This window comes from Hibiscus syriacus, unplaced genomic scaffold (genome assembly GCF_006381635.1).
Source record: "Hibiscus syriacus cultivar Baekdansim isolate YM2019G1 unplaced genomic scaffold, ASM638163v2 tig00014444_pilon, whole genome shotgun sequence".
Taxonomy (NCBI): Eukaryota; Viridiplantae; Streptophyta; class Magnoliopsida; order Malvales; family Malvaceae; genus Hibiscus; species Hibiscus syriacus.
Genome location: NW_024062326.1, coordinates 970265 through 984082, shown reverse-complemented (window position 1 = coordinate 984082; position 13818 = coordinate 970265). Strand labels below are relative to the sequence as shown.

Below are 13818 nucleotides of genomic sequence, written 5' to 3'. Positions count from 1 at the left end.
ACAATGCTTAAACCCTAATCAAGCAAAGATATTTTTAGTTTCTTGCTTACAATTTCCATTGAAGTTTGCAGAACAAGAAAATATGATTAAAAACAAACCATCTATAACCATAATCGAGATTCATTACTCAAATTTCCACGGCATTATTCCGAACATGGATTTAAATAGCGTTCGCGGCCGCGTCGCGTTTATCACTGTTGCGTACATAACGGATACTATCGCGGTCACTACGGGTGCTGCGGTCGTGAATTATTTTAAATTTCGCACAACTTATCATAAAACATAATAATTATAACTATAATTATAAGGAGTCATTTTAATGATTTTTAGAATGTTTTTTAAGCTAAAATGACATATATAATATAGTTTAACCATATAAAAGACTTTAAAATTCCAGTAATAGGATAAAATAATTAATTCATGATAACATTGTGAACACATTATTATTTAAATTACTGAAATTATGATTAAATAAAATAAAAATTAAAGTTTACACTCTAAATAATATATTAAATTATAAATTTTAAAAAGTGAAAGAATAAAAAATTAATTACTTTAAAGAGCGGGCCCTAAATTTTTTTGTTTTAAGCCTAATATTCCATTGGAGTGGCATGTGAAGGCCTTATTCAAGTTCGCCATTTCAATCATTATCAATCAAACAGCTAAATAGTAGCGCAGAATCTGATAGGAAATTCAAAGAAAAGAATCAACGGAATAAACCAATGTAAAAAATTAAAAAATAAATAAAATATTACCACATTTCAGATTCTTCAAAAGAAAGCACACGTTAAATTTCGACAAATTTCAGTTCCACTTAACATTAACTAATAGGGTAAAGTATAGTAATGGTCACTGAACATTTCTGAAGCTTGCATTTAGGTCCCCCAACATTTAAAACTTACAATACAGTCCCCCAACATTTATTCCGTTTGCAATATGGTCCCCCAACTTAAACCACAGTTAGAAAATTAGGATAAATTATATAAATGGTCATTGAACTTTTCAGTCACTTGAATTTAGGTCCCCCAACTTTTAAAACTTGCAAATCAGTCATCAATTTCATTCTAAACCCCAATTTCCAAGTAATTCAATTTTATTCTAAACCCTAAATTCCAAAATACTTAAATTAAATTCAATTATGTCAAATTTATTATTATTTAATTTCATCTTATTTCATGTGATACGTATTTTTTATATAAATATAATAGTATAATTCTTATCTGTTGAAGAAATTTTTTAATTAAAAAAAGTAGTTAGGATATAGAAGAGGTTGAAAATAATTCGAATTTTAAATTTATAAAATGTTATTTTGACGTATAAATAAAAGTGTAAACTACTCGGTTGACAACTTAACTATCTAGCCCTTTTTACTTTTGTCATCGATCTTTTAAATTTATCAATCATACCACATAATTATTTAACTGTTTCAACTAAGCCACTAGTCGTTAGCAATTGATAAAAATGATGATGTGGCAGTTAAAAGGAATTGGTATTATTATACATTCAGTCTTTATTATTTATATAATCAATTTGGTCCTAAATTAAATAAAATTTAATAAATTAATCATTTAATTAGGATCTGACATGTGTTAGCACATGATCATGACACGTGTCATTGGTGACACATGTTACCACCTAATTATTTATATATGCTATCAATTTGGTCCTAAATTAAATAAAATTTAATAAATTAATCATTTAATCAGGATCTGACATGTGTTAACACATGATCATGATATGTGTTATTGGTGACACATGTCACCTCTTAATTAGAAGAAAATTAAGTTACAAAGAAGTAAAATTTGGGTCTTGGGCAAACTCAAACCTGAGTCACGCAAATGAAAGATACAGGGTGGAGCCACTAAGCTAACACCATCGTTTGTGTTAAGAGATATACAATAATACATATACTAATAGTATGATCAATGCCAGAAAAAAAAAGAATATAATGTAAAATGGAAATAATGAGATTTGAACTTCGGCAAAAAATTTGAAAGCAATAAATGATGGGAAAATATTATATTTTTACAATAAAAAAAATATTATATTTGATAAATTGTTTGATAGATTTAATATATTTTTTAAATATTAGTTGATACAATATTTTAAAAGAATAAATTTAAGATTTATATATTTTTAAACTAAATTTAATAATTATATTTTTCATATTTATAATTCATGATTATATATATAATCTTAAGTTGAGTATTTCTAATATAATTAATAATTTTAATTTCTTATTAAAAATAAAATATTCAAAAAATATAAATGATTCATACATTAATATATGAATATATTTTTTATTTATACATCTAAATATAAATATACATTTATATAAATATATTTTTATTCGTTGTGTCTGTGCCTTGAACTCTTTCTTCAAGCCTATATTACCTTAAATTGAAGTATTTTAGAATTTAATTGAAGTATTTTAGAATTTAGGGTTTAGAATAAAATTGAATTACTTTGGAAATTGGGGTTTAGAATGAAATTGATGAATGTTTTGCAAGTTTTAAAAGTTGAGGGACCTAAATTCAAGTGACTGAAAAGTTCAATGACCGTTTATATAATTTATCCTAATTTTCTAACTGTGATTTAAGTTGGGGGACCATATTACAAACGGAATAAATGTTGGGGGACTGTATTGCAAGTTTTAAATGTTGGGGGACCTAAATACAAACTTCAGAAATATTCAGTGACCATTACTATACTTTACCCTAACTAATATTGTTCCAGCAAAACACATAAAATTAAAAACTACCCAAAAAGGAAAAACGAAAAAGCTCAAACCCCTCTCCCCCAAAAAAAATCCACGAATACCCATTACTTAAAACCTTCTCCCCGGTCTACCACCACAATCGAACCCGACCCGAGGGACCGGAACAGAAACTGGGTCAACCTTAACAAGCCCAGGAATATCAGTCATTACAAGAACCGAAAGCATATCAAGGGTTTCCTTATCAACTTCGATTTGGTCGACCTTGATAGCCGATTCATCGGGGACGAAATCCATGCGACGCTCGCGCTCTTCCTCTTGAAGCTTAAGAGAAATCCCACGAACCGGACCCTTCTGGATACGTTTCATAAAATGGGTGGAGAAACCGGCGATTTTGTTGCGGAGCCTCTTGGATGGTATAATAGCCACCTCTTCGACGATCTTCTTGTTGGTATGAAAATCAAGGGTCATACGAGAATAGTACCTCTCGATTACCTGACGAGACGATTTCTTCACTGTCTTCGTGCGGACACGGCCCATTGCTTGGATCGGCGGAGGCTTAGGAGTGATTGGCCGACGACTTGCAAGATTGAAAGATAAGAAATGCTAGGGTTAGGGTTTTCTAATGTGGCTTTCTTTTCCAATATGAAAGGAGTAAATTTATGTGGCTTTCTTTTCCAATATGAAAGGAGTAAATTTTGGGTTGGGTAACATATTTTGGGTCTATCTGAATAGTAGCATGCTGAGCTTGGAACGAGGCAAAATTGGGTCAATAATTCAAGTGAATTATTTATTTGGCTCAATAGTCCAACTCTAAATTTATTTTATAATCTATGATAAATACTACAATGTTCAGCAAACTCTCCATGTGGGTATGAGGAGTTTGTCAGGAAATTATTTTTAAATTGACCAAGGTATGTGGGCACTTTGGGTTTATTATTTTATTATTTTTCTTGGAACTCGTTACGTTGACATCATGAATTCTATTAAATATATTAATTTTTTACATTTAAAATAATATTTTTTTAATTTGAATTAACTAGTCATTACATGAACGTTGGTCAACGGAAATTTTTTTTAATTTCAATTAGAACTTGTCATGTGGGAGTGACGAGTTCCAACGGTCAATTTGGATTTTTTTTGTATAAATAGAATTGAGTTGATGGTGTTTATATGTATGAAAAGTGAGAAAATTTTGAGAATCAAATTATGCATGCGTGAGAACAATTTTTGTATGATTTTGCGAACCATCTTTAATGGTTGTACAACTCAGACTCTGATGATTCGGATTCCAACTCTCTTTAGAAGAGGAGTGAGTAAAGCATGCAATAAAGTCGATAGTTTAGGAACATAAGTAGAGGATGAAAGTTGAAGAAAAAGATAATGATCGAGAAGAAGAAGAGTTGAAGAAGAAGATGAAAATAGAGAAGAGACAGAAGAAGTGTGGAGATATATAAATTTGAAGTAGCAAACTACTTTTAGAGATATATGAAAAAAATAATGTAGAGAAGAAGTGGAAAGACAAATATAAATATTTAACAATCTGTCGTAGTAAACAAATTGTGGAGATGATTGAAAAAATATAAAATGTTGATTTTTATGATTTAAATATATGCTTTGTCTTTACTAATTAAGTAATTGTTACATTAAATACAATTATTTATGAATACTTTGTATCATCTATGAATTAAAGTGGAAGTTGAAAATACATAAACACATAAAAGGTACAAGCCGAAAAATACATAAATGCAGTTAAAATTAAAGTTAAAATAAAAACATGAACTAAACACAATTATAAAGGTTTTATCGTCTATATCAATATTTAGGAAGATGCAGACAATGCTTTATGTTGTGGCCTTCACATTTGTGGTGGCTACAAAGCTTTGGTGGACCTTGCTATCTTTGAGAATCATCTATATTAGTATGAATTCGGTTAGATTCCAGTTGACCCTTAAACTTCCTATGCAATTCAGGATTTGATAACTATTCTTCAGGAATATCTTATGTAGACCAATAACCATTGTTTGGGAGATGCTTAAACTCACAACTGTATATGTTACGCATAGCGTACAGGCTATAACACTCATCAACATAAAAGTACGGATCGATATTAACGTGTAGACATGCAACGACATCGTTAGCGCATAAGAATCTAAAATCTTGAAATTGACCGCAATCACACCATATTATATTTAAATTACCAGTGTATGTGGTAGAATTGCAATTCTCATGTGATTGAACAAGGGCTTGGATAACGTAATCATAATCAAGTCTAGAAACATTATGAACAAACATTGATGTTGCATGTGTTTGATTCTTTTACGTTGTCTTCTCTAAATATGGAGCCCAATTTTTCCCTTCATTGATCATCAAATCTATTTGTGCACGTTGTCTACCTAAACTTTACCCAACCTGAAGTAAGTCTCCCTAACAATATTTGTTATAAGAAGATATTGAGTCTCTTTCAGCACTGAGTTTATACGTTTGAAAAGGCTGATTGTTATATGATCGTAATGTCGATCTTGTTCATCATATACTTGTGACCATCTACTTCTCGATCTAGAATTGTCGCTAACAAACCAACCGAACGGTCTGATATAAGGCAAACCTCATCTTGAGTGACAACATGGATGAGAAAGAAAAATAATTCCAACATTCCTCCAATTTATTTTTAACAATGGCGAAGCTAATGGGGAAATGTTTATAACACCCATCTCCCGTATACCTTTCCGTACACGAGATACAGATATCACATCACTTTTAAAATATTTCCTCAATTAAAAACCTGTAAAATTTTATTTCCAAATTTCTTAAAACATAACATTTGTTTTATATACCACAAAACATTAATTAGAATATGTTACAAGGCTCTAATTAAGTACAATTCAGAGCATTTTTCATACTTTAATTACATGCCAATTAATTTTTTCAAATAAACCAGATTGTCCTATTGTTACTGACGAGTAAATCTTAATTGATGATAGCTGCTGCAACAATCCTTACTCGTCTATTCTCTGCTTTCACCTATGCATGAAATCAACACACGTTAAATATTTACTTAGTGAGACATAATATTGTAAAAAAAAAATAATGTAAACATAAGTATATCACGATTCTTTGGCTACGAAACAATTCATATCATCCATAAGGATTAGATAAGTCCATATTATCTAAACCATATTTCTTTCATACTATCATCATTCATATTTTGAGTATGTTCAGAATACCTTTCTTTATGTACATTTTCCCATTATTATTTAGTAATTATTTATTATTTTCATTTATGGCATCCTTTCATGCCTGTAATGCACCATTATGCATTTCATTTATGGCATCCTTTCATGCCTTTAATGCACCGTTATGCATTTCATTTATAGTATCCTTTCATGCCTTTAATGCACCGTTATGCATTTTATTTATGGCATCTTTTTATGCCTTTAATGCACCGTTATGCATTTCATTGATGACATCCTTTCGTGCATTTAATGCACCATTATGCATTTTATTTAGGGCATCCTTTCATGCCTTTAATGCACCGTTATACATTTCATTTATGGTATCCTTTCATGCCTTTAATGTACCGTTATGCATTTTATTTATGGCATCCTTTCATGCCTTTAATGCACCATTATGCATTTCATTTATGGCATCCTTTAATGCCTTTAATGCACCATTATGTATTTTATTTAGGTGCATCAAAAATATATTAAATACCATTAACATATATTAAATTGAAACCTTATAATTGAACTCATTTCAAAACTTATTTCTCTCAAATAAACACAATAAATGTACTCACCTAATAATCCTTGCTAAAAATGTAATGAGCTCTGGCTACTCAACAACTTTATCTTTGCCCTTGATCTTGTTAGATTCAGGAGCTCGGTTATGATCTACACAAGCATCCATTAAAGGCACATACCATACCAAATGTTAGTATATTCCCTAATATTTATACTTTAATAATACTCACAAGTACTATTATTTAGTTTTCTATAACAAATTTCAGCCTATCTTTAAATTCTAGGCTCAATAGTATCGGTACACATACCATGGTATCGATACTTCTATACTATGGTATCGATACTCCCTTTCAGTATCGATACCATTTCGGCATTCTGTAAATTAATGGTATCGATACTTTTCTCTCAGTACCGATACTTTTGTATTATGGTACCGATACTCTATTATGGTATCGATACCATTTATGTATTCTGTAAATCAATGGTATCGATACCTTCCTCATGGTATTGTACCCACCTAAGTATCGATACTAATTGCATCAGTATCGATACTATTCAACTAATTTCTTCCAATTTAAGCCTATAGTATTAGTATTATTCTTCCAGTATCGATACCCCTACCAGATTTACCATTTTTCAGCCCGATTTTTACTAATTTTCCCTTTAAATCTCTTACTTTTTCCTCTAACAATACTATCAAACACTTCTGTACTTAACCCAACTAACTTTCCTTCATTTAATCTCTTATAACTCCTAAAATTTCCAAAGAACATATCAACTCAATAATCTTACTACTTTTTCTAACATGTTTTTAATCATATCCAATGCTTCTAATCTCTTATTCACTCATTTGACAAGTCAAATATACTAATAAACCTCAATAAAAACTAATATATCAACATATCATTCAAAAACACATATTCCTAAATCTCAAGTAAAACTTCCACCTCTTAGTTTTAATCTTCTTTAACCCTTCCTTAGGCCTACTTATCACTTAAGGTTACAAAAGCCAACCAAAATCGGAAGAAAAAACTAGCTGAATGAAGTTTACCTTGTCTCTATGGAGGAGAGCACAACCCACGGGAGGAAGAAGAAGAGGAATAAGTAACTTAGCAAAATTTTTAACTTTCCCCTTTTTCTTAAATCTTTAATCTTTAAAAATAATTTTTAATTTTATTTCATTCCAAAAGACCAAAATACCCTTTCAATTATCATTTTCTTACTAATTGACCCTACTCAAACCATTCCTTATACTTTAACATTTATTAAATTAAACCTTCAAATTTTTAAATTCTTTCAAAATAGCCACTGACCTACCATTTGGGGTATTACAATGTTTTGTCACCATCTTGTGCAACAACTATCATTAGGATATGTTTGTAGACCCCATACAAAAAAGTCCCATCGACCTGAACCATTTGATTACAAAATTAAAACCCTTCAATAGATAACTTGACAGCCCATAACAAGTCACCAAAAACTCTTTTTATAGAGATAACTTCTCCGTGAAGCATGGTCGTAGGATGACTATAGGATCTTACAATGGTTCCAGGGATGAATCATTTCATTAATTACAGCAGAGGTGATAGCTCATTATATGAATAATTCCAATCATAATACAACAATCTCATTGATTTCGTTTTAGCCATCCATGACTTATAGTAAGATGAAATATAACCAAATGTATTACGGATGGATGCCACTAACATTGATATAGGTATCATTGAATTTTTTTGCTAAAAGCTTGACATATGAGTATATGACATGTGAATCTAAATTTTTATGGTCTTATGTCAACGACCTCATTGTATATGCATGATGGCCATTGAACCTTGTGACTTCCCACAACATATTTCATTGTAAGTATGAAACTCGTATCCTCCAGTTACACCCGACATCATAGTGTATACATCTTTTAAAATATATACTTTTTTATTAGACTCTACGACATAGAATTGGAGATGGGCTTTGATATAATACTCCTTGATTGACAGGTGTACATCCCTTTTAGTTTCAAATTGGGAACCAATCGTTAACTCTATTGATCCATTGTTTGAATAACCCTAGTAGGTAACACATATCTATGAAATATCATGGATTTCAGGATTCCTCATAGTATCATAATTAATATCATGCATTGCAACTGCATGATGATACCGAGGCAAATCGTTTGAAGTTATTTGGGGTTGAGGCTATACTAGTATTTTGGCATAAACTTTTAGAGCATTCTGTAATCTATAACCCTGTGAAATAGCTACTTCTCATACATTAGGCTTAATATCCAAACCTTGTTCATTAGAAGAAGCCTTAAAAGCATCAAAATCATTAACTATTGGAGTGTCATCATCTTTCATCAATGGAACAACAGTTTCATTATCCTCGTTAAACTCAGAAAGGCTTTCACTTAATTGCCCAATAAGATTATCATCTGCACCACTTCCATGAGGTCTAGATGTTTCTGGTTCTTTTATTTATGGTGTAATTATTAATGAGGCTAGAACATCTAATGCATTTGTAATTTCAGCATAAATCACGATCATATTATTATTTTTTTATTGTTGCAGTCCAGCCATAACACCAATATCATTGTCATCATCAAGTTGGATTCTTCCATATGTTATTAAACTTGATGAGTTCAGGTGCCGGTAACTCAAACATGAAATAGAAGCTCCAAGTTTTCGTTTAATTTTTTCTTCCTTTAGAAATGAGATACATCTACAAGGAACATCATGTTTACATGCTTGTGCAACTTAAAAACAACACCAGCATCAGATTATAGAATTTCACCATTGTAATGGATAAATGTGAAGAATTTGTTGGTCATTGTTTGAAAGATTTTTTCATAGATTAAACGAAGCTGTAAAAAGTATAATTTTTTTTTCATGGAATATAAGTCAATTTATAAGACCCTTAAATATTTCAAATTGAATGAAAAATCTTATTTGGTATAACAATATTTTCAAATGACATGGAATCTTAACTATTCACATCATTTTCTTTTCAGTGATATCACCTCAAATCAGAAGATTTAAGGTTATAAGAGTATATATATATATATGATTGTGTTTGTGGTCTTCATCTCTAAACTTACTATCAATACGTCATATAATATTTGCTTATCTGATCTCCTAAATGAAATATTGTCTGAGATTTTATGTTGCACTATCGAGAATAATATTGAGTATTTTTTAAATCTTCTCTTAAACATTGAGATTTTTGTTTGACTACACAATTGAGTATTTTTAAAGTCTAACTTGTATTCGTACCCATTAAACCTTTGGATCGTTTTGAATTCTTGTTTTTACGAAAAGTTTTTCTTTTGAAAAATCCCAATGCATTGTATAGAGAAGGTATACTAGAGTGTTTTTCAAAATATTATGTAAATGTTGATATTAGGTGTGGGATTTTGAAGAAGCATCTACAATGTGTAAAATGGAGGAAACATATACATTAAGAATATGATTATTGCATTTAGAGGAGAGATTTTGAAAAGGATATAAAATGTTGAAAAATCCTCCTTCAATGCATGATATGAAGAACCAAAGCCAACTTGAACATCGTCAAAAAATCACTATGACAATGATATCCAATATTCCTTTAGTTGCAACCATCGTTAAGGATGAGAGATGAATATGCACATGTATTGAAAATGTTAAGGGTTATTTTTATTGTTTTTGGAAAAATGAAAATAATATTATAATTGATTTTGTAAATCGTAGGGGTTAAATGTTTGTAATATGTAATGTAATATAATGTCTAATGTAATGTAATATAAGTGTTCAAAAATCTAAATGATTATAAGCAATTATTTTTTATGTAACTCATCATTTCATCATTATAAGTTTAGAATTATGCCTATATATAGTCATACCTGTGTGAAAGAGATATTTAACATCTCAAATCACATCTTCACCTAGATTTATATATAAGTGTTCAAGTTCCTATTTTTAAGTTTGCCATGGAAACAATTTAACAACAATTTATTGTGAAAGGAAATCTTTCACCGTCTCTTTTGATAGAGACATTCAACTTTTTGACTTAATAACGAAAATTTCAAACATGATTGGAGCTCATCAATATTCAACATATTTTTAGTACTCTTCATATTTCCCACCTTTCCACATCATTCACCAATGGGCTATCTTCACAATGATTCTACATTTCGAACAATCATTGACACATAAATTACCAATTTAGTGAGTAACATTGATCTATTTGTCATGTACAATACGTAAGTCGTAATTACTTCCATTTCAAATATTAAATTGGGAGACATCTCTAATAATATATAATTTGAATTTGAAGAACTTGATATATATATATATATATATATATATAAGGAAACAAGAGAAAGGGTGGAGAACTGAACATCCGACGAGTCAACTTGTCGAAACAATTTTTCTTCTAAAAAAATAAATTTAATTTTTTTAAATCTGATTTTTAAAAGATCTCGTCTTGAATAATTTAGTGACCTTTTTAATCATAAAACTAATTCGAGGAGTCACCCCAATCTTTGATTAGGGTATGATTGGGCACCAAAAACATATTTGTCATTTTAATAAAATTATTAATTTTAATTAAAACAACAAATTTGTAGTATGCGTTACCAAAAATTTGAGTTCGAGAGTCAGTTACGCGTGGAGAAGAATTAACATCCCACAACACCCTAAATCGGTACCGAGTCGATTAATTAACTGTCTTTTCAATGAAATTTACGAGTTTGAATTTAATTTAATTTAATATCCCATACAAATAATATTCTTTGAATTTTAGGACGAAACACCATAATATTTAATTATTTCATATCGAGAAGAATCAACCACTCATATCTTAAAGAAGTCAATCTCTACTCCAATCGAAATAAATAAATATTATAATTCACTTCCTAAAGTTCATTAATAATTCTAATGCAACTTGTAACACCCAATTCCCGTATATGTTTCCGTACACGAGTCATAGATGTCACATCATTTTTAAAACTTTTCGCTTTTGAAGAACCAATAAAAATTTTGTTTTCATCCCTAAAATATTTTAATTTAATAATATAAAACGTTCATTAACTTATAATATGTAAACAGATCTTAAAGATTTGACATATTAAATTTTTACATCATCATAAGTCAAAATACTTTCAGAGCATTATAATAAATCTATTACATGCCAGCAAACAACATCAAAAGTAGACATAGTTGTCGTACATTTACTGATGAGGCGACCCTTGATTAGCAATGTCAGATGCACTCTTTACTCCGCTCGCTAAAACTTACGCGTGAAATCAACACACGTTAAGTATTTACTTAGTGAGACAAAAACACTAATGAGGTGAAATCAATACATAAGTGTATCATAATTATCAAAACACAAATTAATTATTTCAAATCATTATAAGTATTCCGTGGGGTGTACACGTAGTACCGATACGGTCATTTATAAGCTCATTAAGAATTCTATGGGTTGCACACTTAGTGTCGATACGGTCGTTCATAAACTTATTATGAATTCCATGGGTTGCACACTTACTGTAGATACGGTTGTTCATAAGCTTATTATGAATTCCATGGGTTGCACACTTAGTGTCGATACGATCGTTCATAAACTTATTATGAATTCCGTGGGTTGCACACTTAGTGCCGATACGGTCGTTCATAAACTTATTATGAATTCCGTGGGTTGCACACTTAGTGTCGATACGGTCGTTCATAAACTTATTATGAATTCCGTGGGTTGCACACTTAGTGCCGATACGGTTGTTCATAAACTTATTATGAATTTCGTGGGTTGCACACTTAGTTCCGATACAAAAAATGCAACATATACATTAACCAACATGCAATTATAACTCTCAATGTACATAATAATTGCACTCACATGATTTGCCTCACTATTATGCACCGATGTAGTCTGACTATTCTGCGACTTTATCTTTGCCTTTTTGTTTGCTTGACTCGGGAGCTCGATTACGATCTACATAAGCATCCATAGTCACACATACAATATGATTTTAGTATACTTACTGTAACACCCCAATTTAGGGGCAAAATTTTAGAAATTATAAAGTGGTGAATTTAAATGGTATTTTGGAATAAATTGAGAATTAAATTGTAAATTTTCAATTTTAGAATAACATTTTAAGAAATGTAGGAAATTCAGTGACTAAACTCATTGTTTACCCATTTTTTATATGATGAATTATAAACCCCCTTTCCCCGTATGTTTCTGCAGAAAGTTTTCATTTTTTTCCTCTCACCGGTCAACGATTTTAAACTCTGATCTACGCACCGTTTGGCCACCGTTCGACGAACCAAAACCACCATCGTGTTCGTTGTCGAATAATGAACAAAACCCCTCAAACATTTCGTTATGAATCATCATCGTTTGTCATAAATCTTAATCGAAAGTATCGTCGATTTTAACTCAATTTTCGTTGGTTTATCATCGATTCACGTCGATCCGACCACCCGTTTTCGACACCTCCCACACCATCGTGTTCCTTGCATTGTTCCGAGTCCACCGGTGACCTCCGTCGTCGCCGACGCGTGGAGGGCTGAGAAAGTCAAAGTTTTCGATGTTTCACAATCGAGCTCTTCACCGTTCAAAATTGTGAACCAAGCTTGGTAGGTGTCTCAAAATGCTTTAAAATAATTTTTAAGAATTTTTTGGAGACCGTAACACTATTCACGCGCCCCACGCGTCGCCCCTGCGTGTGGGGGAGCTTCGGAAACTGTTGGGACAGTTTAACCCAATTTTAACCCGACCCGTTTGACCTGACCCGACCCGACCCGTTGACCCGTTGACCGTTGACTTTGATCAAAAAGTTAAAATTTTTGAAAAGACATAATATATGTTTTTCGATGTCCTGAGTCCGATTCCGAAGTCCGTTTTTCAAAATTTAAACCCGAAAGACTCAAAATTGTCAGTCAAACCCGTTGACTTTGACTTTGACCAAAAAGTCAAATTTTTTTGAAAATACATATTTTATGTTTTTCAACGTCCTGAATCCAAATCCGAAGTCTGTTTCGTCAAATTCGAACACGGTAAGTTGTTTTTTGATTGACTAATCACCCGATTCGATCCGTTTTTCGCAATTAAGCTCCGTTTTTAATGAAATTTCAGTTGATATGCATCAAAAGAATTATTGGAAGTTGATTTCAAGATCGAGGGAATGGAATTTATATGGTCGATCAATATGGCACGGAAATCGAGATAATACTTTAGTACCTCTTTATGCTTTATGGAACATGTTGATATCGGTAAATGCATGAATAAGATAATATTTGGTCTCATCTGTGTAGTTAATTAATTTCTACACTCGATTCGAATACGACAAAGACGCGGTAACGAAGTATGGTTCAGATAACT

The 13818-nt window shown here is 31.1% G+C and overlaps 1 protein-coding gene and 1 pseudogene across 1 annotated transcript; both read right to left on the bottom strand.

The window, feature by feature from the left end:
• Window positions 1-2812: 2812 nt before the first annotated feature.
• On the bottom strand, window positions 2813-3350 carry LOC120207255 (40S ribosomal protein S17-4-like). Its single transcript, XM_039206769.1, has one exon. The coding sequence runs from the start codon at window positions 3254-3256 to the stop codon at window positions 2828-2830; it is 429 nt and encodes a 142-aa protein (XP_039062700.1). The 5' UTR covers window positions 3257-3350; the 3' UTR covers window positions 2813-2827.
• Window positions 3351-8720: 5370 nt separating this feature from the next.
• The window catches only part of LOC120207272, a 68900-nt pseudogene continuing 63802 nt past the window's right edge, over window positions 8721-13818 (bottom strand).